The 26,782-nt window shown below is 43.4% G+C and overlaps 1 protein-coding gene across 2 annotated transcripts in view; it reads left to right on the plus strand.

Annotated features, from left to right (window-relative positions):
• SETD7 (SET domain containing 7, histone lysine methyltransferase) overlaps nt 1-26,580 on the plus strand; it is a 50,284-nt gene extending 23,704 nt beyond the window's left edge. The window contains exons 4-8 of one of the 2 annotated variants that reach the window (XM_042935446.1): nt 2,833-3,022; nt 8,777-8,858; nt 12,667-12,784; nt 16,203-16,360; nt 20,781-26,580. In XM_042935446.1, the coding sequence (XP_042791380.1) occupies nt 2,833-3,022; nt 8,777-8,858; nt 12,667-12,784; nt 16,203-16,360; nt 20,781-20,961 (729 nt within the window). In that variant the 3' untranslated portion in view covers nt 20,962-26,580. Of the gene's footprint in view, nt 1-2,818; nt 3,023-8,776; nt 8,859-12,666; nt 12,785-16,202; nt 16,361-20,780 lie in introns of those variants that run through there. The other variant, XM_042935447.1, reaches the window with a different exon arrangement.
• Nucleotides 26,581-26,782: the final 202 nt, after the last annotated feature.

The following is a 26,782-nucleotide window of genomic DNA, read 5'->3' on the forward strand; positions in this document are numbered from 1 at the left end:
TTGTTGTTTCAGGAGTAGGCCGATTGAGCATCTTGCCGTCTGGCGCTGGGGATCTGCCGATGTGACAGTAAATTATGGAGTCAGGGAAAGTGGAACTCTGTGCGTGCAGTTGGGTATAGGGAAGAGGCAAAATAGGGATTACCAGATCCTCCTACTACTTGTCATCTTACTTGTGACTAGGATCAATTAAAGTCTCTAGAGGAGATCACCTTTTGTATGAATCAGCCTGCTGTATTATTATCTTATTAAATACCCAGAGAACACTCTGCCTTAGGAAAGAAGCACTGGGGAGTTATAAGCTTTCAAAATTAACCTGGGATAACACTTGCTTTATATACGGTATCTGTTGGCAGTGGAGAGGGCTAATGACATCCCTCTTCTCTCTGAATTCAGAATCCACTAAGAAATAGACCTAGGTGTCAGAGATCAAAAGGTCGGTTTTATTATGACCATGTTGGGTCGGAGACGTGCTATGGACCCAAAGTCAGAATGCACTTCAGTCCTTCCCCCTCTGAATGGAACAGTTGGACCAGCTGCAGATAGAGCTCTGGGAAGTCGCGGGTCTCCCCAGGGAAGGAGGGCCTGCCCGGGGGAGCTTCCCCAAGGAAAGGGCAGGAATGGAGAGGGGTGCAGGTGCAGCCTGAGGGCACGGACAGCTTCCAGGGCAGGACTTCTGGGGGCAGCAGGCTTTGCCCTGTCACCTCCACCTAATAGAGAGATGGGTGGCGGTGGCTGTCAGACCCCGCCTTCTCACTACTCAAATGAGTGATTCCTTCTCCCTGAAGGGGAGCCTCCTAGCAAAGGAGAGAAGGCAGCAGCTTCCTCCCCAGCACTCCCTGACACAGCAGACAGGCACCTGTTTTGTGATACGGAGTCAAAGCAGAAACAAGGGGAGGAAAAAAGAATGGCTCCCCTTAGAGTATTTATAAGCTTACTCTTAGGACAGCTTATTTCTTTCAGAATTTTACCTTGGAACGGTGACGTCATTTTCAGTTAAAAGTGTTTATGTCCTGTTAGAAATAAAAGAACCTCTGCTTTATCATACTAGACAGAGAAATTCACCACCACCACCCCCAAACCAGAAGTTTAGAGTATTAAGGGAGAAAAATCTGAGACCCTAGAAAGACAGAATTCCGTACAAGTTACTGGTAACGTTGGCTTACATTAGTTACAGCATATGAGAAGCAGAAACGCCCTAACACTGTTCTGCTCAGTAATCACCCCTGAAAGCCTGAAGGCAGATCTTGCAGGAAGTATCATCCCCGTTTATGCTGGGTTATTAAGAATTAACTCTGGGAGGAGAAAGAGCAATAATATAGCTCTAATGCGCTTTCTATCCATGAAAAATGCTGCCAAGTATTTTTCTTTTTATGAAAGTGCTGTGATTCGTTTTTAAATTTATAAAGTCTTTTCTCCAAAGAGCAATCAGACTATGGAGAACTATAGAAATCACGTACCTGATGTTATTTATTCCTGCTGTCTCTCTGCAAGCAGCCTTTGGGATCACTCAGAAGTCATCCTGTACTACTGTCTTTGAGTAGCTGTTTCTAGAACGTTTGAGTTGGAGAAGTAACCAAGCGTTTAGAATATGTCATGGCACTACTCTTGTTGTATCAAACCCAAAGAGGTCCCAGATTTTCCAAGTTATACCATAAAGACCTTCCTCATGGGCAGTAAAAAAGGAAACATTTCTTGTAGTCTGGATTCAGTTATTTTTTGATTAGTTATTAGATTATTTTTTGGTATCCCAGTTCAATTCAAAAAGTATTTGTGGATCACCTACTATGTCCCTAGCGTTTACCAGGGTACAGAATTGTATGATAGCCTCTGCTCTGAAGTATTTAATGACCTTTAGGAATGAAAGCAAGTGACAGTTAAACAGGAAGCACAGCTGGCTTCTCTCCTGGAAGGAGGCAGAAGGGAACAGTAAATAAAGAAAAGTGGGGAGAAAGTGGTGATGGGGGAGGGAATAGAATTCAGTTGATTTTTTTTTTCACTTTTCCTTCTAATGCCATAAAAAGTGGTGGTGTAGGATTCTTAGAAAGGCAGTGTCCAGAAGTCCTTTTTTTATCTGTTTGAAAATGCAGGGGCACCTGGGTGGCTCAGTGGGTCGGTTAAGCATCTGACTTCAGGTCATGATCTCACAGTTCATGGGTTCAAGCCCCACGTCAGGCTCCCTGTCAGTCAGCACAGAACCTGGAGCCTGCTTTTCAGATCCTCTGTCCCCATGGCTCTCTGCCCTTCCCCCACTCACACTCTCTCTCTTTCCCTCTCAAAAGTAAATATTTAAAAAAAGAAACTGCAGACAACTCTCTTTACTCATGTACACTAAATTAATTCTTAAATACATCTGAACTAAAGATTTTTTTAATGGACCAGAAATCCAAAATGCCACATAGAGAAGTGAAATGGTATGAATAGTGAGTAAAACCATCTTGCCACTGTTCCTCATCACATTTGGTATCAGCCCAAACTAACACTTATTGTTACATTTCCTTTAAATGTTTGTAACTAATATTACAAATACAACGTATGTTCTTCTTCAAAAACAAGCCAAGAGAGAGTGTCAGTAACTTGTCACCATTGCAAAGTGCAGCTTGGTCTCTGACTCCCTAAATCAGGCTTTCTGTGCTTCTCTGCATGTAACCTCTCGCCGTTTATTTGTACGGGGTTGGATGGGAAAGTAAGTATGCGTCAGGTTTTTCTCTGAGTTCTTAAGCTGTTACATTAGTGCTATCCACGAAGGGAGTGCACAAGAAAAAGTTCTTGAAGTCGTGCCGTGTGGATAAATACTATATATAATATTTTCTGGCTTTTGGCTTCTCCCATCAGGATGGAGGCAGCCTTGTGGGAGAAGTAAATGAAGACGGGGAGATGACAGGCGAGAAGATAGCGTATGTGTACCCTGACGAGAGGACCGCACTTTATGGAAAATTCATCGATGGAGAGATGATAGAGGGAAAGCTGGCTACCCTTATGTCCACTGAAGAAGGAAGGCCTCACTTTGAACTGATGCCTGGAAGTAAGTTGGATCTGCTTCAGAAGTGTGCTCTAATTCCAAAGCAGGTTGTTAGGGCATAATTGAGAGAAGTTAATTTCCTTGTCTAGTCCACTTTAATCATGCATTAGTCAGCTTTGCTGCATAACAAACACCTTAACATCTCAAATACAGGTGACAAGCTGTACTCCAGCTGGTCTGGGGTGGGCTGGGCTGGGCATGGCTGGACTTGAGGCTTCTTATTGTATTGTGTCTTACTGGTCTTAATTCTGGGGCCATCTGAAGGGATGTTGGTGGCCTGGGTCAAGATTTTCTCAAGTGAGTCACAAGAAGTCAGAGCATGAGCAGACACCTATGCTGCCTCTGAAAGCTTGGCTTGGAATTGACGTAATTTCACCCACTTTTCATTGGTCAAATTAAATCACATAGTCAAGCCAAATATCAATGAGACGGGGAAATATACACCATGCATTTCAGTAGCAGATGCTAAAAGTCACATGACAAGAATATAGCTATATAATAATACAGGGAAGAATTGAAGAAATGACGGCAGTAATTCCATGAATTTCAAAAGATTAGTATATCTCAGAAAAAACTGAAATACAGTTCAATGATATTAAAGAATCAAATTAGGTAGATCTCCAGGTTGTACAGATTGTAAAGCTGATTCAGCCCGAGCTCTGATTAGAAAGGATAAATGCATAGTGGCATCTTCACAGGACACATACTGGACACATGAGTGAGCCCAGTGGAATCATATTAGAAAAAAATCCTATTTCTTTTTATTTTATTTTATTTTATTTTTATTTTCATTTTTTTTTGTTTATTTGTTTGCTTATTTTTTTTTTTTTTTTGAGAGAGAGAGCTTGAGCAGGGGAGGGGCAGAGAGAGAGAGAGAGACAGAGAGAGAGACAGAGAATCCTAAGCAGGCTCCACACCCATTGCAGAGCCCTAGGCAGGGTTCCATCTCTCAACTGTGAGATCATGACCTGAGCCAGAATCAAGAGTCGGGTGTTTAACTGACTGAGCCACCCACGCGCCCCCCATTTCCATATAGAAGTATAATATAGCATACTAAATATTTTTTTCTGCGTATAAAATTATTTATTGTAGAAAGTCTGGGGGAAAAAGACAAAGAAAAAAAGAAGCTGTTTATATTGGTCTGATTCCTTGAAAACAATATATGCATGTATTTCCAATCTAAATTAGGTTCTAAGAATAAAAAAGTAAAAAAGATAATAAATCTAGGCACTCATATTCCTAAATAATATTTAGCTATTTGTGATTTGAAGGAGAATCTCCAGAGGAGAATGTCCAAAAATGGGAAATCTAGCATTTATAACTTGAGTTGTTTTAAATGTCTCAGTTTTTATTTTTTTTAAGTTAAAAAATTGAGGCAGCTTAAATGTGATGTGGGATTCTGGGTTGGATCCTGGAAGAGAAAGAGGGCATTAGTGGAAAAACTGGTGAAATCTGAATAAAGTCTGAAGTTTAGTTAATAGTAATGTAGCTATGTTGGTTTCTTCATTTTGACAATCATACCATGCAACATAAAAAGTTAACATTATGAGATGGGCGCCTGGGTGGCTCAGTGGATTCAGTGACTGACTCTTGATTTTGGCTCAGGTCATGATCTCACGGTTCGTGAGTTCGAGCCCAAGTCAGGCTCTGCTCTGATGGAGTGGAGCCTGCTTGGAATTCTGTTTTTCTCCCCTCTCTTTGCCTCTCTCTCTCTCTCTCAAAATAAATACATAAACATTAAAAAAGAAGAAGCAGAAGAAGTTAACATTGGGAGAAACCATGAGGGATATCGGGGAATCTCTGTACTGCAACTTTTCTGTAAATTTTCAATCATCCCCAAATGAAGTTGTTTTCATTTTAAGTGAAACAGTAATCTTTGCACTTCAAATTCTCATATCTGTGCTCTTCACATGTGTTCTGAAAGGAGACAGTGCCACAGTCTTTAGAAATGAAGGGACCTGGGCCAGGGGAGGATCCCCAAATGGTGATGCCAATTTTAAAACTTCACAAGCGGCAGCGTGTTTTAGTGGCAAGAGCCTTGAACTTTGGAGTCACCTCATTTAAGTTTCAGCTTCAGCATTTGCCACAGTGTGGTCTCGGGCAAGTTCTTTATCCCTTCGGAAATTGTTTCTTCATTATAAAAGACAGGTGCTGGCAGCGACTGTAAAAACACCATAATGAAAGTTATTGTTATTATTACCTTCTTCTTAGTATAAGTAAGAAACAGATTTTGGGAAGTGAGGGTAATAGTTCTCAAAGGGTATTTTTTTTTTTTAGAACTCCTGGTTGTAAATGATGAACACCCTTTTCATTATAAGGCCACAGTAAAGGTCGGGAGGAGGGGCATAACTGGTGAGATTCTGGCAGGCCTGTTAATTTAAGGATACATTGAGCAATTTGGGTTTCACAAAGGTCAAGAAGCATGGCTGCTTTGGGTGACTGACAGGACACGGTCTTCAGTGTTCTGCACCTCTCCCCACCGCACTCCCCCAGCCCCTCTCGTTACTGTCAGTGAGCTGCAGACTAACCTACAGATGAGGTCTGACAGGGCCCTGCTGCCATCTGGTCCACCATGGGGAGGAGGAAAACGTAATGCAAACACCTCACACAAAGTACTCCCAACCTGCCCCCCGCCGACCTCTCCCACCACACCCTTTCTCTTTATGCTTTTGCAACCACAAACTGCTTCTATTTTTATTTACTTAGAGCACATGTCAGAGAGGGGCAGAGGGAGAGAGAGAGAATCTTAAGCAAGCCCGGTGCCCAGAGCGGGGCTCAATTCCACGACCCGGGGATCATGACCTGAGCTGAAATCAATAGTTAGCCACTCAACTGACTGAGCCACCCAGGCGCTCCCCATAAATTGCTTCTAGTTCTCCACTTACCATGCGCTGATTTCTTCGTTATGCCTCAGGCGGGATTTTCTTCTTGCCTTGTCTCTTCATCTCTTGACAAAGGAACTCCTTTCTCTGTTAATTCCCATTCTGTCTTTAAGGCTTGGCTCACCTCGTAGAATTAGTGACTGTCAAGTGAATGAATGAATTCTGGTCAAAGGGCATAGTATAAACTATAGAGGAGAGGAGTAAAACTAAAGATTGTGCTCCGTTTGCCTGCAGCAGATCTAGGAAAAACAGGAAGGGACATTAAGCTGGAAAAGACAGCATCGGCTCCTTGAAGAGCAGCTGGAGGTGTTTCTCCTCTTTGCACCTGCACGGTCCCTAACACAGTGCTTTACATGTAGTTGGCACTCTGTACGTTTGGGATGAAAGGTTTAGTCTAAAGAAGGAAGGTGGAGGTTCATAGATTTTCTGTGCAATACAACATGTATGTCACAGAAAAGTTTGGTTGAATTGTGTGGGTTGTTTCTTTTTTAAACTAACTTCCTTTAATGGATTGTGCGTTGGTCCATTACCAGTTTGCTCCCAGATGCAATTCTTGTCCACATGTCCTGCTTTCATTGCAGGGGGCTTCTGCCGCTGGCAGGCCACGTTTCCTAGGGTCATGTGCATTGGCTTCTCTCTGGGTTTGGCCATCGGGAGGCACTAGCCAAGGGCATGGAGAGGAAAGGAATCAGGGAGAAGATCTCTCTGTGTCCAGCAGTGTCTCCAGCAGTGGCCTGTCTCCTGATTCCATCTCCCAACAGGAAGGTCCCGCATCAGTCCAACTCTAGAACCCCAGGCACACCCTCTCCGCCTTTGTCCCTCTGGCTTAGGGCTGTATGGCTTCCAGCTCTTGCCAGTTTCTGGGCTCCTTACCTGCCCGTTTGGCTTCTTAGTTCTTCCGTGCTCTGTATAACCAATTCCCTGAGTGAAATTCTCTCTTTGAAATACTCAAATGGTCTGTTTCCTAGCTAGACCTTGACTGATCCTGATTGCTTTTTAACTTTTAGTTTGAGACATTGATTTTGGATTTTGTGATTGTACAAAACAAAACAAAACTGAAAGAGGACCTGGTAACCACTGGTAACCACCGAGGAATTGCTTAATGGGACTATTTGTGATGTCTTAGTGCCTAAAAGAATTTACTTTACAGGACTAAGCCCATCGGTTCTGAAATGTGCTTCTTTACTTACTGTGCAGTAGAGCCTCGGATGTCTTCAGTGTGCTCTGGGAAGGCTCTCTGAGGCTGGTCCTTTGCGGAGAGCCAGTGTTAAATCTAGGACAGTTGTGTACCTTAGTTTCTGGAATAAATTACTGACTTGCTTCTGAACAACCTTAATAGAAATAAGATGACTGTGTTTTTGCTTTATCAAAAGCAGTTCTGTTCTTAATTCTGGTGAGGCTGAATGTTTATTTTTAGTGAAGGAGACAATTGCCAGGGCTGGGTGGTTGGAGTCTACAGACTGTGTCTACTAGGAAGAAAACCACGAGAAAATTTTGAAACCATCACTCAACCTGATCTGCCCAGAAGATCTCAGAATTTCATGACAAAGCATTTTCTTGATTAAAAATTTTAATTGCACAAGCATTTTTTAAACCATTTGAATAAAGACAATTCAAAAGCAAAAATGGGATTTTAAGAAATACATACGATGGCTGTTCATTAAGACCTAAAAATGCAACTCAAAAGCAAATCTAAAAACCATTCATTTATATTGGAGAATTTGGAGGTGCCTGGGTGACTCAGTTGGTTAAGTATTCAACTTCAGCTCAGGTCATGATCTCACAGTTTGGGGGTTTGAGCCCCCTGTCGGGCTCTGTGGTGACGGTATGGAGCCTGCTTGGGATTCTGTCTCTCTCTCTCTCTCTGTGCCCCTCCCGTGCTTGCTCGCTCTCTCGCTCTCTCAAAATAAATAAATTTAAAAAAATCTTTTTACTTATATTGAAGAATTTATTCCAGGTACTATGACTTTTATATATACATACACACACACACACACACACACACACACACACACACACATATACGTATATGTAAGTATACATATATGTGTGTGAGTGTATATATATATATACACATGTGTGTGTGTGTGTGTGTGTGTGTGTATATATATGTATGTATATAATTTATCTTCAAATTGGTTTTCATACAACATCCAGTGCCTTCCTCCGTGCCCATCACCCACTTTCCCCTCTCCCCCATCCCCCATCAACCCTCAGTTTGTTCTCAGTATTTAAGAGTCTCTTACGGTTTGCCCCCTTTTCTGTAACTTTTTTCCCCCTTCCCCTCCCGCATGGTCTTCTGTTAAGTTTCTCAGGATCCACATATGAGTGAAAACATAGGGTATCTGTCTTTCTCTGCCTGACTTATCTCACTTAGCATAATACCCTCCAGTTCCATCCACGTTGCTACAAATGGCCAGATTTCATTCTTTCTCATTGCCAAGTAGTATTCCATTGTATATATAAACCACATCTTTATCTGTTTGTCAGTTGGTGGACATTTAGGCTCTTTCCATAATTTGGCTATTGTTGAGAGTGCTGCTATAAACATTGGGGTACAAGTGCCCCTATGCATCAGCACTCCTGTATCCCTTGGGTAAATTCCTAGCAGTGCTATTGCTGGGTCATAGGGTAGGTTTATTTTTAATTTTTTGAGGAACCTCCACACTGTTTTCCAGAGCAGCTGCACCGGTTTGCATTCCCACCAACAGTGCAAGAGGGTTCCCGTTTCTCCACATCCTCTCCACCAGGTGCTATAACTTGAATAACACTTTTCATTATTTAACTCATTCTGTCCCATGAATACAGAGAGACACTGTAAAAGTTCTTCCCTAACTCTGTAATCCCTGGATTGAGATTTTCGTTTGCTTTTCAGGTTCGGTGTACCACTTTGATAAATCGACTTCATCTTGCATTTCTACCAATGCTCTTCTTCCAGATCCATATGAATCAGAGAGGTAATTTTTTTTCCTTGTGGTTTTAATAGCCCTGTTTATAGGAGGTTAAATAGCCCTAGTGGTGGGAACTAATCCTTCTTTGTGGCTCTCTGAAAAAAAGTTCATATATTGTGATGAAGAGTGTTTTTATGCTCATATAGACTCTGTCCCTGTGAGAGAGTTTCTCCACCCATAAAGCACAGAACAGCCATGTGTCAGTCCCAGAATGCAACTTCTACATATAGACAGCTGTCGGGCTAGGCAGCCAGCTATGCCCTACCCAGTTGTCCCCTTTTTGAGGGCCCTGGTGCAATGAAAGCCACATGCCGGCCTCTAGAGCATTTCACCTTCTTTAAAGCTCTGTCTAGCCAAGGCAGGAACCAGAATGCCTCCTTTACTTAGCATAGCTGAGGGGATCTGGAACACAAGACAATTTCTTTATTCACTAAGGGAGAACAGGCATGAAAGAAAGACAATATAAGAAGCACAAAGACATTCCAGCTTATAAATGACAAGCTTCCGATTCTATAAGCTCATTCCCCAAGTGTCAAGTCCCATTCCATTTCATCTTCTCTAAACTCCAGTGCTCAGTTCTTGGTATGACTTTCTCTGGTACTCTCCCCGAGATGCTTGTCTCCTAGCAGCTGGCCTGCTCCTGAGTAAGAGTGCCATCTGCAGTTGGCCTTCTCTTTGCCTCACTCTTTTGTTAGCCTGGCTTACAAAGCATGACTCCCATTCACTTTTTGTTCTGGTCCCATCTGAAAAATGGGCCACTTCCTTGGTTTAACTGACAGGGCTCCCACCACAATGTCACAATGAATGAAAGGCCTCTTTCTTGATACAAAGCTGTGGTCCATTTACAAAGGGAAGGGTTTGGTCTCTTGTCTCTTGCCTACCGGAAACACAAAAGCGCGATAATCATATGTATCCATCTTTTTTGTTACTTTCGTTGTGATGATGCTGTATAATGATACCCTCAAAACCTAACAGTGGTTTATGAATGCAGAAATGTTATGTTACACTCATGATTCTGTAAGTTAGCTGAGGTTCAGCCACTTTTGACCAGGCTCAACTTGGCTCAGCTGGATGAGGCTGGACTTCAGATTTCAAGTTGGGTTCAGGTCGGTTTCACATGTCTGTATTCCAAGATGCAGGCTGAAGGAGCAGTGTCCTCCTGAGGCATCTTCTTCCGGTGGAGATGAATGGAAATTGCAGAAAACTGACAGAAATTTGCCATCCTCTTAACACCTGGGCCCTGGCATGCAGTCCTCTTGCCCATGTTCCAGTAGCAAAGTAGAGCATACGGCCAAGCCCAGCATGGTCCCGGCAGGGGTACATGGTCTACCCACCGTGAAGGAGGCACCGCAAGGTCACATGGCAAAGTAGCAGGATGTATAATTCTACCACAGAGAAGGAGTAAAGTTGGAAGCAATAATTTAGTCCTCTAGTGCATAAAATAAGCGTAAGACCCATGGAACAAAAATTAAAGATGAGCATTTCCACCAGAGTCATTAGATCACAGCACCCAAAGAGCTGGAATAGTTAGTTGTTCATGGGGCATGCACTCTCTTATTCAGTCCAGTTCAATAATGATGAGTGAGTGCTGTTTTCCTGTAAACCAGGGATTGGCAAACTTTTCCTGTAAAGAGCCATATTGTAAATATTTAAGCTTTCTGGGTCCCTACTGCAACTACTCAGTTCTGCCTTTGTAACGCTAAAGCAACAAGAGACAGCAAATAGGCGTGGCCACGTTCCATAAAACTGTATTTCCAAGAGTGGGCAGCTGCCAGATTTGACCCTTGGGCCATAGTTAGTGGACATGTTATAAACCCTTTTGTTGGGAAGTGCATATTGAATATGTTTTACTAACTGTCAGTGTTTCAAGTGAAAGATTCATCTTGGGGCTTAATTAAAACAGCCTTTCTTCCTATTTAGCCCTGACAAATGGGCATAGCTTGAATTACTTTGGAAATGTTTACTTGTCCAGGAAGACAGTGAAAACACTCATTAACTAAAAACATAATTTCTTTTTAAAAAAAAACCTCTTATCAAATGTTGAGTTGCTTTATGAATACAGTGAAGCCTTGAACAACACAGGGGTTGGGGCACCTCCCCTCTCCCCCACTGCACACAGCTGAAAATCCACATATAATTTTTGATTCCCCAAAAACTTCACTACTAATAGCCTACTGTTGATAGGAAGCCTTACCAATAACATAAACAGTTGATTAACACATATTTTGTATGTTATACGTATTATATACTGTATTCTTAATAAATATTAGTATTTCTTACTATTTACTTACTATTACTTACTTAGTATTTCTCTAGTAAGCTAGAGAAAACAAAATGTTATGAAGAGGGTGCCTGGGTGGCTCAGTCAGTTACGTGACCAACTTCAGCTCAGGTCATGATCTCAGCTCATGGTTCGAGCCCCGCATCAGGCTCTGTGCTGACAGCTCAGAGCCTGGAGCCTGCTTCAGATTCTGTGTTTCCTCTCTCTGCCCCTCCCGTGCTCATACTCTGTCTCTCTCTCTCTCTCTCTCTCCCAAAAATAAATACATTAAAAAAAAAAAAAAGAAAGAAAGAAAATGTTATTAAGAAAGTCATGGGGCGCCTGGGTGGCGCACTCGGTTAAGCGTCCGACTTCAGCCAGGTCACGATCTCGCGGTCCGTGAGTTCGAGCCCCGCGTCAGGCTCTGGGCTGATGGCTTGGAGCCTGGAGCCTGTTTCCGATTCTGTGTCTCCCTCTCTCTCTGCCCCTCCCCCGTTCATGCTCTGTCTCTCTCTGTCCCCAAAATAAATAAAAAACGTTGAAAAAAAAATTTAAAAAAAAAAAAAAAAAAAAAGAAAGTCATAAAGGGGCACTCCTGGCTGGCTCAGTTGGTAGAGCGTGCAACTCTTGATCTCAAGGTTGTGAGTTTGAACCCCATGTTGGGTGGAGAAATTACTTAAAAATAAAACCTTAAAAAAAGAAAAGAAAAGAAAAAGTCATGAGGAAGAGAAAAGACATTTGTGGTACTGTACTGTAAAAATCCCACATATAGGGGCACCTGGGTGGTTCAATCAGTTAAGCATCTGACTTTGGCTCAGGTCATGATCTCACGGTTCATGAGTTCTAGCCCTGCATCAGGCCCTGTGCTGACAGCTCAGAGCCTGGAGCCTGCTTCGGATTTTGTGTCTCCCTCTCACTCTGCCCCTCCCCTGTTCGTGCTCTGTCTCTCTCTGTCTCAAAAATAAATAAAAACATTAAAAAAAAATTCCACATATAAATGGGCCTGCATAGTTTACACCCATGGATCAACTGTATATAATATTCCCCATATTTGAGAGTGTATTTTAAACAACACTCTTTTTTTTTTTAAGTTTTATTTATTTATTTTGAGAGAGAGAGAGTGCGTGAGCAGGGGAGGGGCAAAGAGACAGAATCCCAAGCAGGCTCCACACTGTCAGCACAGAGCCCGATGTGGGACTTGAGCCCTCAAACTGTGAGATCATGACATAAGCTGAAACCAAGAGTCAGATGCTTAACTGACTGAACCACCAAGGCACCCCCTAGACATCATTCTTAAAAGGTACGTAAGTAGCAGTTCCTCAATTTCTAATGCCAAATGTTAGGGCTTAACTTTCCTTTCTTCCTTCCTTCCTTCCTTCCTTCTTTCCTTCCTTCCTTCCTTCCTTCCTTCCTTCCTTCCTTCCTTCCTTCTTTCCTCACTGGATTACTATGAACTGATGTTTTGGGTTCAGTAGCCATACTATGTTGATGGTTGATATAAAAAGTAACATATCAAACTGAAAGAACCATCATTTGACTGTTTTTCCTATTTAGGGTTTATGTTGCTGAATCTCTCATTTCCAGTGCTGGAGAAGGACTGTTTTCAAAGATAGCAGTGGGACCTAATACTGTTATGTCTTTTTATAATGGAGTTCGAATTACACACCAAGAGGTGAGTGGGGTAGAAGCGGAGAATCAACTTGATTGGCTAAAGGGCTTTGTTTCAAACACTCTTAATTTTCCTGTTAGCCCCTTTAGTATTCCCTAGAAATATGAAAGAACAGTCTTTTTTGGTAAAACTGGTGGGATATACTGTCTCATAGCAATCTTTGGACTGCTGTAGCAAAAATACCATTCACAGCATGGCCTATAAACAACAAAAATTTATTTCTCACAGTTCTGGAGGCTGGAAGTCCAAGGTCAAGGTATTGACAGATTTGGTGTCTGGTCGGTCCACTTCCTGGTTCATGAATGGCCCTCTTGTCATCGCAGACTCACATGGCGGGAGGGACAGGGGATCTCTCTGGGGTCTCTTTTAAGTTTCACAGCTATTTTATAAAAAGTGGGATATTGCCGTGAATGAGACAGCAATTGCTTTGCACTGTGCTACACCCAGCATCTGAAAAATTGAGATCCAACTGGACTCTGTTAGTAATTATTATGATCTTGCACAGGGCACTGTATAGGCAGGCCCCCTCCTGTTTGTGCAAAAGTCACACAGTAGCCTGCATCCAGCCAGGAAGTGTTCTACTGCCAAAAAAAACCCCAAAAAAACCCCAAAAAGAAAACAAAAACAAACAAAAAAAACGAAAACAAAAAGTTAAAGAATAATCATCTCTTGCCTTTAAAATACAACTTTGATATATTTTCCAGAATTCATGTGTGTTTTTGCTTCTGTTTCTTCGCTTCACAATGAACTTCCTTACATGTCTGCCTAAGGGCAGAAAGTCGATGCTTTAGCCTGGCTTGTCATCTCCATCTGGTCTCACTTGCATTAAGCGTGTAGGACTTGGGCTTGCTGGTTCTATTGCTCATTCGTGTCTTCACTTTTTTACTTCCTGCCGTGGACTGCTATGGGGGAAATGCCATGAAATCATCAAGTGTTTGCACTTTCTTTTTTTAATTTTTTTTTTTAATGTTTATTTTTGAGACCGAGAGAGACAGAGCATGAATGGGGGAGGGTCAGAGAGAGGGAGACACAGAATCTGAAACAGGCTCCAGGCTCTGAGCCATCAGCCCAGAGCCCAACGCGGGGCTCGAACTCACGGACCGCGAGATCGTGACCTGAGCTGAAGTCGGACGCTCAACCGACTGAGCCACCCAGGCGCCCCATTTTTTTTTTTAATTTTTTTTTTTAACGCTTATTTATTTTTGAGACAGAGAGAGACAGAGCATGAATGGGGGAGGGTCAGAGAGAGGGAGACACAGAATCTGAAACAGGCTCCGGGCTCTGAGCCATCAGAAGTGTTTGCACTTTCAAAGCCGTCGTACCGACAAGGATGGCTTTGCACTCAAACTGAGCCGTGGCCGGGCACGCGGTATCCCCTGGTCATAGCCAGACTTCTGTGTCTGACGATCCAGGAAATTCAGCATATGAAAGGTGGCTCAGGATAGTGACACGCTACTTATTTATTCTAACCTTAGATAACAGAAAACAAAACTGAAGCTCAGAGAGGGTAAGCCATTTGCCCAAGGTCACAAATACAGTAACCGTCAGAGTTCAAGCAGAATTTCAAACAGCAGAATCTGGCTCCAGGCGAAACTCACTGTGCTGTACTGTATAAATGGATAGGCACCCTCCTTCCTGAAATTTAGATTCTATTGGGGAGATAAGAAAAATACACAACTGACAGCAACCTAAGGTAGATGGTATCTCAGTATCACATGACAGGGCTGGAATATTAAGACCCGTGAAGATTTTTTTTCACGTTCATCACTGCTATATTCCCTGCACCTAGGACAGTACCTGGCATATGGTAGGCACTCAGTAAACAGTTGTTGAATAAATATCAGGTACAAATAATAGCCCAGTTGTAATTTAGGGGCAGGAGAGAAAGTACACCTCTGAGAGTCAATAGTTCTATATAAAAATGTGATCGTAGGGGCACCTGTGTGGCTCAGTCGGGGAAGCATCCGACTCTTTGATTTCGGCTCCAGTCACAATCTTATGGTTCATGAGATCAAGATCTGCACTGGGCTCCATGCTGACAGTGCAGAGTCTGCTTGGGGTTCTTTCTCTCTCTCCCTCTCTCTGCCCCTCCCCCCCACCTCAAAAATAAATAAATAAACTTAAAAAAAAAAGTGATCCTATTTACTCTCAAAAAACTGTTCGGCTGGCATCACCAGATCCTGGGCTGTGGCTTGGGGTGGGCAAGTGGCTTGGAGAAGGGAAGCCTATTAGTGAATGAGCCCTAATGTAGGTAAGAAAGCACACTGGTAGCTGGGAACTCTGCTGGTCACATTGGTCACCCGCTTGTAACAAAGGTGAAGGACTCTCCTGAAACACAGTTTTGCATTCTCAAGTTCTGGTTCCACTCGATGTTCTTACTTTTGTTTTTCTTTTGCCTCATCTCCTTCACAGTAGGGGTCCAAGGGATTTGGAGGTTGATCAGAGAAACAGATAAGACCACAGGAGGCAGTAGCACACAGGTTTTCTTGACACTGGGCAGTGCTTAGACAGGGCGGCAAGAGACGGGATGTGCTCCCAGCATGAAAAGGTCCAGAAGCTTGTGCACGAAGGCCACAAACAGAGCAGGAGGAAGGCAGGGAACTCCCAGGAAAGAGAGGGGCAGAGAGGGGGCTTATGTGTCTAGGTGACCTGGGGTACGGTGAGGGGTCTCTGGGCCAGAGACCTCCAAAGGACAGAGGCCGTCTGGGGGCTTTATGGTGCTGGAATTATCTAATCTACTGATGGCAGATGTGGGGTCAGGTGTCCCCAGGAAAGCAGGCCCTGAATGGCTAAAACTCTGCTTTGTTTGGGCCCTTTAAAAAACAATTGGATGTGTAATGGGGCTCCTGGGTATCTCAGTCCGTTGAGTATCCGACTTCGGCTCAGGTCATGATCTCTCAGTCTGTGAGTTCGAGCCCCACATCAGGCTCTGTGCTGCCAGCTCAGAGCCTGGAGCCTGCTTCAGATTCTGTCTCTCCCTCTCTCTCTGCCCCACACCCCCACTCACACTCTGTCTGTCTCTCTCTCTTTCAAAAATAAATAAACTTAAAAAAAAAACAATTAGATGTGTAAAAATTTGAGTTTGGTGCTGGAAGGCTTTTGAAGTAACAAGTCTTAGCCTGCAGTGAAGAAATAAACAACCTAGGGACATCTGGTTATATTTTTGTGTGTCTTTTAAGGGACTTCAAATCCTTTTTTTCATAGAAGATAAAGAAAAATTAATACATTGTAAGTTGAGCTGCCTGGTGCTGCCCATAAATGGCTTTCGCACCATCAGTTTGCAGACAGATGCCTTAGGTTCTTTTCACGTATATAACACTCAAACCATGAAACATAAGGATAAATGAGTTAATATTGCTGATGTTCTTTGAGATTTAGGGAGAATGGCTATCTCTAATGTTTGCTTTCTTGTTTTCTACAGGTTGACAGCAGAGACTGGGCCCTTAATGGGAATACCCTCTCCCTCGATGAAGAAACGGTCATTGATGTGCCTGAGCCCTACAACCATGTATCCAAGTACTGTGCCTCCTTGGGACACAAGGCAAATCACTCCTTCACTCCAAACTGCATCTACGACATGTGAGTATGACACCGAGCTTCCAGGGCAGATCTAGGTCCTATCCGCCAGGGCCCTGAGACTGAGGAGGGCATGTAACAGGTGTCATCCTGCCCCACAGAAGGCCGCTCCCTCCAAGTACCCTCCCAGGACCCTCCCAGTTATGACCTGAAACTCAGAATCTAACTAGCTCCTCCTCTGGCCTTAGTAGGCCAAGAAATGGAAAAGTGCTTGGAAGGGTAGAAATGTTACAGAAATACTGTACTTTGTGTGCGCTGTTTTGTTGATGCTTTTTTGTCCTTACGTTGTCTCATTCTGGAAAAGTAAGGGTGGTGTTATACTTGAAATACTAGAAAAATTAAAATTGTTCTGCACAGTGGAGATTAGTGAACTCTTTTAGGTGTGAAAGGAAGGAGGAAAATAAAACGCTAGAGCTTAGGGCACAAGGTCTCGGTGTTGGAAAAGACCCCTGAAATCAGAGTCCGCATTATTTGACAATACAGAGGAAAGAAATACTGTCACATGCTACAATGTGGATGAGCCTTGAAAACATCATGCTAAGTGCAAGAAGCTAGTCACATAAGGCCCATAGTGTATGATTCCATTGGTATGAATTGTCCACCACAGCAGAATTCATGGTGACAGAATATAGATCAGTGGTTGCCCAGGGCCGGGGGGAGTGGAGGGAAATGAGGTTAACGGCGCATGAGCATGGGGTCTCTTTTGAGGGTGGTGCAAGGTACTAAAATTAGACAGTGGTGATGGTTGCACGACTGAAACCCACTGAACTGTATACCTCAAATGGGTGAATTATGAGGTATATAAATTGCATCTCAACAAAGCTCTTATTTTAAAAAGCCAAATAATCCTACCTCTCAGAGTTTGAGCCTCCACTTCCACCTGCTCGTAGAACCTTTTCTTGTAAACCTCCATCGACGGGGAGCCGCCCTTGAGGGCAGCTATCTGGACAAACTGAAGATTTTATGAAACTAGCTTTTGGGCTCTGATGATTAGAATGTTGTTTCCGTGCATACTGAGTGGGTTTCCTGGAACAGCCAGCCCTTGGCCCTAATCATTTCCCTTTCTCATGCACCATGCCAGTCTCTCTTCCCCGTAGCAGCCCTACAAATATTTTAGAAGTTTTCCTATACCCCTTGAATGTCCTCCTCCCAAAGTGAAGCGTCTCTGACTATTCCTTGAAGGGTATAGTTGGGATTCCTTGTACCATCATCATTGATCTCCTTAGCTCAGTTGGAGAATGCCAGATCCTCCTGGGGGCCAGGCAGCTGCGTGCAACCTTTTCTGCTCAGTTAGAGCCTGCGGTCCCTCAGTGTATTGCTTGTTAACAGAAGCAGGATTAGATCCTGTGCATTTAATCTGTGGGAAAATTGCCAGGATTTGAATGTCCCTCCTTGCATCCCTGAGATGGCTCGAAAATTGTTCTGGCAGGGACTTGCTCCCCTTGGCACCCAGAAACAAGTACTGAAGCTACAACTGCTGTTTAAAGGGCAGGTAGAAATGGCAAAGGACATGTGTCATGTAAAATGAAACTGACACTGTTATTAACTCCAAGGCTTTCGTGGCCAGTGTGAGTTAGGCCAAAGCATCGTTCCAAGCTGCACACAGCTTACCAACAATCGTTTAAAGCAGTGGTAACTAGCGATAATAAATGCTACTAAGACTGCTCTTTCAAAACAAATTAGTTCTGTGATTTCATTGCAAGGACATGATTTTTCTCCCCAAAAGGAAGAGAGCACAGGAGACAAGGGAGGGAACCATTTGTGCAGAATCAAGTCCCTGTACTCTTCAGGGTTATTTTCTTTGAGTCCAATGTGAAATATTAGTTGTTTGGGATAATGGGAAGACTACCTGAATAATAATATATCATAATATAAAATTCAGAGACATGGGGCACCTGGGTGGCTCAGTTGGTTAAGCTTCTGACTTCAGTTCAGGTCACGATCTCACCCTTCGTGAGTTCAAGCCCCGCGTTGGGCTGTGTGCTGACAGGTCAGAGCCTGGAGTCTGCTTCAGATTCTGTGTTTCTCTCTCTGTCCCTCCCTCCCTCACTCTCTCTCTCTCTCTCTCTCTCTCTCTTTGTCTCTCAAAACTAAACACTTAAAAAAAAATTCAGATACCAATTCACGGCATTCATTTGTCTGTAAAATCGTTGGTATTATTATGCACACTTTGACATAAACAAAACAATATCCCCATAAGCTGTAGTCTGATACAAAATGCCAAATGGACTACTTTCCTGGTTGTAAATATAGGTAACATGTCACCAAGGGGCCAAACCACTCGGTGCAGAGGTTTGCTTTGACCAGTAATCGTGCTGCTGGTGTTTTCTGAGCACTTTAGGCTGGTGCTGTGCAAACAGCTTCTCCTGAATTACCTCATTTAGTCCTCCCCAGTACCTCTGTGGGGCAACTTCCGTTACTGTCCCCTCACTCATGGACAGGAAACTCGGACCTCTTAGTCCAAGTGGCTAAGTGTCCTTAATTGTTGTGCCTTAGTGCTTGCCTTGGAGAATCAGCACCTGAAATTGAGTTTTTTTCAGGGTGTCCATTTTCTACTCTTTGAAAATAACAGTAACAAGTAGGAAAATGAAAATAGAAGAGGGTTGTAACAGAAGTCTTAGGCTTCTCCCAGACTTTCTCAGTGCACAAGAAGATTAGCTTGAGCTCCATTTCAGGGGTATTATTATTTTTTTTAATTTTTTAACCTTTATTTATTTTTGAGACAGAGAGAGACAGAGCATGAACGGGGGAGGGTCAGAGAGAGAGGGAGACACAGAATCTGAAGCAAGCTCCAGGCTCTGAGCTCTCAGCACAGAGCCTGACGTGGGGCTTGAACTCACAAACCCCGAGATCATGACCTGAGCCAAAGTCGGACGCTTAACCGACTGAGCCACCCAGGCACCCCAGGGGTCTTATTTTTTTCATGAAATGTTTTAATTTAGAGACAAAGAGTTGTGATTTTCATAAGGAATTCCTGAGTTCCCGGGGCAGGGATGGATGTCTGTGATGGGGCACAGTGTGAGAATTCTGTGCGCGTGCACATGCTCACACAATGCACATGTAGTTAGCTGAGTCCTCTGTGCCAAGTATTGTGTGAGATGTTTTATATATGTGATCCTATTTTGTCACGATGACAACTCTTATAGGATTAGGATTACTAGTATTACCATGAATTTGCAGGTAAGGAAAGTGAGATTCAGAGATACGGAAGTAAGCTCTCTGAGAGGGGGCAGTAATAACGTGTCGAACCAGGACTCATACCAGAGTCTTCTGACCCTGAGTCAAGAGTGCTTTCCAGGAAAGATGACACCCACGTGGGGTGAACATAGAGACCCCTGGGAGTGAGGGTGAGGTTGTTCCTTTGTCCACCACGTAAAAGATGTCCCTAAACCACAGACACACTCCTTTCCTCACCACCAATAGAGGGAACTAGCCAAGTACTTCCTATCATGGTGCATGTGTCAATCTAACTTAGGGTCTGGAAACTTCTCCTTTGGTGTCTCAATGTCCTTTGCTCAAAATGTGACTATAAATGAATGAGATTTATTTGACCAATACATATAGAAATAAAGCAAATTTCTTTTTGGCCATGCCTTACATATATGTATATATCCATTTGGGGTTTCGGAAGCCGTTAGGTGAGCTAAGTCTGTTACTTACTTATCTCCTATTCTCCCGAAGGTGTTATGGGAGTGAACCGGGTTGGGAGCCTTTGGTAGAGGAACGTAACCATAGCGTTAGCCCTGCCTCAGGTTCTGAGACACCCACAGCTGCTCCCTTCACAAGATGCTTCACAGGGAAATATTTAAAAGGCAGGTTGGGAGAGAGGTCTAGGCTTCCCTCTTGGAAAGAAATCTTCATCTACTTTTATGCTAGAAAACAACACTTCCTCTGTCTGTATAGGTGGAATACAGAGTTTTTTGCTTTTAAAAGTCCGGAGGGCTCTTCCTTACAGCTCCCAAAGCATCCTGGTAAAGCCTTGCCCACAAGGTACAGCCGGCTCATCGCCTGCTACGGGCCACATGAGCCAAAATGCCGACCGGCTGCTCTGGATCCAGTTTCTCATTAAGGACAGATTTTTGTGGTTGACCATGATTGTTGGTTTATAAATACAGAGTGCCATATATGCTCAAAAAGATAGAACAGAGATTTTTAAACTTGAGCGTGCACATGAATCACCTGGAATTGTTGTTAAAATGCAGATTCCAGATCAGGTCTGGGTGGGGCTGAGATTCTCCACGTCTAGCTGCTCGCAGGTGAGAAGCTGATGCTGGCCGATACGTGGGCCACACTTGAGGACCTACCAGTGGTGCCCGGGGAAGAGCTCGTGGGGGATTCCTACCCCCACCCCCACCCGCACCCAGGCTTTGCTTCTAACCTCCTGGTCTGGCCCAGGAATGACTGTGTGCATCTTGGTGTCTAGGTTTGTCCACCCCCGCTTTGGGCCCATCAAATGCATTCGCACACTCCGAGCCGTGGAGGCTGATGAGGAACTCACCGTGGCCTACGGCTATGACCACAGTCCCCCGGGGAAGAGTGGGCCTGAAGCCCCTGAGTGGTACCAGGTGGAGCTAAAGGCCTTCCAGGCCACCCAGCAGAAGTGAAAGGCTCAGCCCTGGGCTTCAGAGACCTGGAATAGAAACTTGGATCTATGCACTACGTTTTCCGACAACGGGACAACCAGGGACTGCTCATGCTGTGACATCACATCCTCTCACGCTGCGTTAGCAACGACTTTCTCGCATACTAACTAGGCTTGACTGTATTACTCATACCAGATTTAAAATTAGCTAGCCTTGCAACAACGTCCTACTGAGAGGTATTGTCGAACACTTGACACAGCATGATGTTCTTGGGTGGTTCAAGTCTAAATCTGTACCACACTCAGAGATGCCAAATGATTAGACTGAAAAAGGGAAAGGGGGCTTTTCAGTCATTTTTAGCCAGTGGTTTTTCCATGATGTTTTTTCCTACGGCCAACACCAGGTGTGTTTTCACACTTGGTGTATGTGCCGTATGGAGGATAGAGAATTACTACATTTTTATTCTCTAAATGTAGTATAATTTGCCTTTTAACCTTTGATCTGTATCTTGCAATAGAATGGCTTTGTTTTTTTTTTTCCTAGCGAACAGAACCCCACTTTTTGAGTCATTTCACCCCTCAGTCTCATTCTCTATCTTAGCTATATCTTTTATAAGAGAAAACTTCCAAATGGATTTCGTGTCCGTGCCAGTGCGTAGGTCTCTCTGGCTCTTTCTATATCATTGTTTCATTATTATGTCCTAATATAAAGAACTGGCTCATAGGGCCAGGGTATTATTATAGAATTATTATTCTCGCATGTAAACAAAGATACCTTTGCTTTAAGATGTGAGAAGAGATGAGTTTACGTTGTTTGCGTTAAGTTATGGAAGAGTTGTAATATATACTTTAAGAAAGGAGAGAGGGAAATTAGTACTTCTAAGCAGTAACTGTGGCAATTTTGCAATATCTTTAATAGTACTAGTAATTTCTTCTCCTCGGGTACACTTTAAATGTACATAACATAGAGCAGTCTGGCTTGTGGCACAGTGCATTGAATTCAAAAGTCAAATAACAAACTAGAATTCTAACACAGAATTCAAAAGTTGATTTTTTTTTTAATTGCTACTGTTAAGAGAGACATACTGATCACTAGGTACAAATCTAAACCTTAATACTAAAACTCTTCATTATTGTAACTTCAAAGCACTTACCTGCTTCAAAGCATTGTGAATTAAGAGTAATACCTGTATAGTTTAAAAGCAATGATATCAATAGCATTTCAGCGATTTTGCGAGCCATGTATAACCACAAGTGCAGAAATAAGGAGAAAACCCCTGTTTTTTTAGTTTAGCTAGTTAGGTATGTAACGTATCTGGGATCGCTCTGAATGAATTCTGAGAGTTCTGGGCTTTTGCCAGCACCCTCACCACGTGCCCTAGCCATGTCTTGTTCAGATGCCTCCACAAGGCAGCTGGAAAGTTCTGGAGAGCAGCGGTGGTTCTGAAATGCAGCCGCTGGTGGTGGCACCTGTCACCTGAGCCGGTTTCGTCTCGAGATCGAAAGCCTTCCAAGCCAGTGGGGGAGCTCTGGCTGAGCACGGATTGCTTGGTAGCAGCGAGAGGAGTAAATAAACAGGACAGAATTTGCTCCTTCTTGTCAGGTGCACGTTGTTCTTAGGAAGAAGTTAGCAAAAGTGCTCCATCCAGCGCTGTTCACAACTTTCAGTTCAGGCGGCCCCTGGACACAGGATTCAGCCCTCAGTGACAGAAGGGGCCCCTCCCTCCTTTGCAGGGCCCAGCATCCTGGAGCTCCCCCCCCTCCCCCAGCAGTGCCAGGGCACGTGGCCAGCGCAAGGCGTGCATCCAGGTGACGGTGGTTTCAGGGAGGATGAGCTGAGTGTTCACATGTGAGAAGTGGTCAGGGCTGCCAGAAAGATCTCCCGCGAAAGGAACCAATAGGGTTTTTAGATGAAAACGCAGCAGGATAGGATAGCTTCTTCTCTGTAGAAAGAGACCATTCTGTAGACAGCGACAGAGGGACAGTCCCGGGACTTGTATTCTGACAGGTGCTTTAATTCAAATGCGTCCCAAAGTCAGTGACTGTCTTCAGGAGAAAGATGGCTCTACTTGGCCCTCGGCCAGTTGAGCTGTAGAGCCAGGTCAGCGAGCGAGGTCAGGATGGAGCCGGTCACACTTCCAACACAGCTGTGCCTCGAATGACGTCATTCCCGGGGACAATGTCATTCTTGCTGAGGCTGCAGTGGGGGGTGTAATCTCTGACCTGATGGGTTATTGGAACTACCCCACTCAAATGGAATCTTTTTTTCTTCCTTTCTTTCCTTTGATATAAGGCATTGAAGAGTTGTAAGGAGTACCAGCTAACCCATTTTTCAAATTAGATATGTAATGACAACCCTCAGTTTAAAACCCAGCAGTGTGTCTGTGACCTTCAGACAAATCGGGGGAAACAGTAAGTACACCCAAGCCTCTCTCTGTCTCTCTCTCTCTCTCTTGCTCTCTCTCGCTCTTTCTCCCTCCTCTCTTCGTGTGCCTTCTGGCTCTTCCTCCTGTTCTCCAGTCCCATGTCTTTCCACTTCCTGTCTTGTCTGTAGGAATCTTTGCTGTCCACGTCCAGCTGATCTCTCGCTCTTTTCCGTGCTCTACCTCCCTGTTCTGAGCGTCTCTCCTTTCTTGTGAGGCCCTCCGTGCGTACCTCTGGCCATTTACTCTGTCTCTGCCTGGCTTTGTCGCTCCTGCTCTCCCACAACCCCCCCCCCCCCAAACCCTACTCCCAAATGGAAGGCTTTGTCATGGACTGGAATCAGAGGGGGGTTGAGGTTCACTGTGTTCTGTAGGTAGGTAAAGAAGTCGTGGTGGTTTGAGGTACCATAAGGAATTAACGGGTGAGAAAGGAACGTGTTTGTTCCTTATTCGAGCCGAAGTGTGACAGGGAAAGCCTCGGGATGTATTTGTCTACTGAATCTTTACATCCACGGTGGAAGGAAACATGTCAGGAAGCAGCCAAATCTGGTAGTTTTGGTCGCATCATGACCACAGCAGAATTGTGGAAGATTCCATGCGGTGGGGAATAAAGAAATAACTTTGTGCTCTCCCAAAACACGCTGGCACCCGTGAGGGTGCGTCTGGAGGAGATTCACTCAGAGCCGTCTCGGTCCAACTCCTGCATGACTAGATCTTTCCTTAGCAGCTTTTCTATGACAAAATATTATCTTGTGTTAGAGTTAGGAATAGGAACTAATCTGTAGGAGTATGTCCCACATGGACATTTGAACGGACTAACAAGACAACGGTAAGGACTGAGTTTCTGACACAAAGGAACGATGACATTAAGAGGCAACAGGCAGGGAGGGCTTGAGTTTCATAGTACCTATTCTTATTTTAACCTGCTTCATCCCTGGTCTACCTGAGAAACAAAGAAGGAAGTTCGTTTTTCAAGACCTCTTTGAACCTGTCCGGGGCTGTAGTTAAATGTATTTGCCTTCTGCGGGTTCTTCACACTTGAAAAACTATTTCCTTATCACCAACAACCTGGAAAGGCCAACGTGGAAGCAAAAGTGTAACCATTTACAACATTTAATTGTAACTATTAAAATGGCAGTAACTGTAAACAGTGAATTCAAGGGTTGCCTTCTCAGTGAGACAGTATGTGGCACTTTATAGAAACTTTCCTTTAATATATAAAATTTTAAATCACTCACTACAAAGTGCATTTAAGATCTTCCAAGAAAGTATAGTTTTCTGTTTTGCCTTGTTTTGAAACAGTTGCCTCAAGTTTCTGTCTTAAGAGTAGTGATTTAGAATCCAGACATCTTTTTTTTTTTTTTAGAAAAACAAGCAAAACTATGTTGCAAGACTGATAGTTGTAATGTTTATTTGCCACAGATCAAAGGTTCACAAAATATATTAAATTTACATCTACTTGAGGTACCTTGATAGATTGTGTTTTCTTTGATCTTTCCCTTCAGGAATTTGGAGCCTTGTTGTCACTTTTTTTATTTTAAAACTACTAAATTTTAATAGTTTTATTTTGCCAAATGTGTGCAGACATATTCAAAGCAATGAAACTATTTCAAGCCATACAACCACAGGGGTGGAAACCCTTTTCACAAATTTTAATGTGTTTGTATGTAAATAGATGTTTGTATGAAATATTTTCACGGTAGAATGAATATATTTAAATGAAGTTGAATTATTCCAGTGCTATTTAAACAAATTACAAAATTTTTGGTGAGAATTACCTGAGTCTATTGAGATACAATGCAGGTCAATTTTGATTTTTAAAACTCAAAAGCCTACAAATAACTCTGACTCATGGCAACTGCCCTGCGTTGTTGCATCTGACGTGGAGAGAGCTTGTAGGCTTCCCCAGTGCCTCTGCCGCTTCCTGGTGTAAGTTAGGTGCTCATGGAGGTGTGTCCACCTTTAAGTGACATCACTCCAGGCCTTTGAGGGCCCGCGAGTGAATTAGAGGCATTAGAGACACTGGTGCAGTTATCCGGAGCACAATTTCTTTGCAGGGCAGCAGAATCAGAAGCCAGATGTGGCCGTGGGAACCTTAGAACTGGGTTTTCTGGCCACCATCAACCGCCACCCTTACTGCCTAGTCACACATGTCAGGGAGGCTGCCCTCAGTGGAGTTGGGGTTCAGACCCCAGGGTGGAACTTCACGGTTTTGCCAGCAGTCCCTGCCTCCTGGCCTCCGCCTCACTGGGAGGAAGGAGGAGGGAGCCGCTGGCAAGGGGCCCATTTCTCAGCACAGTCCATTTCCTGTCTCAGCTCTGGGAGACTATGCACGCAAGCACCAAACTTTCAACCAGAGAGAGACGTCCTCGGATAATGCAAATCCTTGCTTCCTCTGTCTGTGACTTTACACACTGTTGTTAGAAGTCGTTTTAATATCAAGACCAATCACATCTCTGGGACATACCTCCCAACTCTCCTGACTCTTACGTTACTAGAACAACTCCTTTGTAACGGCATTCAACTTGAGTGGGTTGTTTGTTTGTTTGTTTGTTTTCCCTCTGCTTCGGTCCTGGATATAAAGAAATGATAAACATGACAAATTTTCACTGTGTATACTAGCAATATGTACACACACGCCAATGTATCTTAACATAGTGACTTGGTTATATTTTGGGTTCCTATAATTAACTTCGATCCTTGCATTGGGAAACCACGGGGGTGTGTGATGTCTGCTTACTATAGAAGAAATCAGGTTCATGGTCTGAGCTCCCTCTTTCAAAAGGTTTCCTCTTGCGTTTTCTACGTTCTCCTTTTATCCTGAAATGCATTTATTAGGTTGTGAGGTATGTTTAAGGATTGGAACCTAGGGGTATGCTTTCAGCATTCATTGCAACCAAAAGTTAACCCCGTCACAGTTAACAAAAGATTGGTCTTTTGTGGAATTTGAACTAAATCTATGAGCCTTATTCAAGATCTATGATTCTATGATTTTTTTAAATTATGGGAAATTAATGAAAGATGTTTACATGAATAATGTTTGCCCTTACTGTGTTATGAATGAGTTTTTTTGTAGTGTGTCTGGGTGCATGTGCAAGAGAGTAGGAAAAATGTTTCTGAAACAAAACTTGACAAATATTTGTAATGAAAAGTAAATTTAAAGATTGCTATAATTGCGCTATAGAAACAATGCAAGTATTAAACAAAATATACAATCATCTGTCAGTGTCTTTCTTTGTCATTTAGGGCGGAAAGGCAGTAACATTTTTCTTATGACATGTCTATTGTATGTCGAAATTACTAAGCCAACTTTTACACTTTGAGTTATTTTAAAATGTGATTAGCCATTTGCCATTTTCAAAGCATTAGAGGAGAGGGGAGGAGGGGTATAAAATGGTTAGGAGCTTTGTATTCAGCACG

Source organism: Panthera leo, chromosome B1 (genome assembly GCF_018350215.1).
Source record: "Panthera leo isolate Ple1 chromosome B1, P.leo_Ple1_pat1.1, whole genome shotgun sequence".
Classification (NCBI taxonomy): Eukaryota; Metazoa; Chordata; class Mammalia; order Carnivora; family Felidae; genus Panthera; species Panthera leo.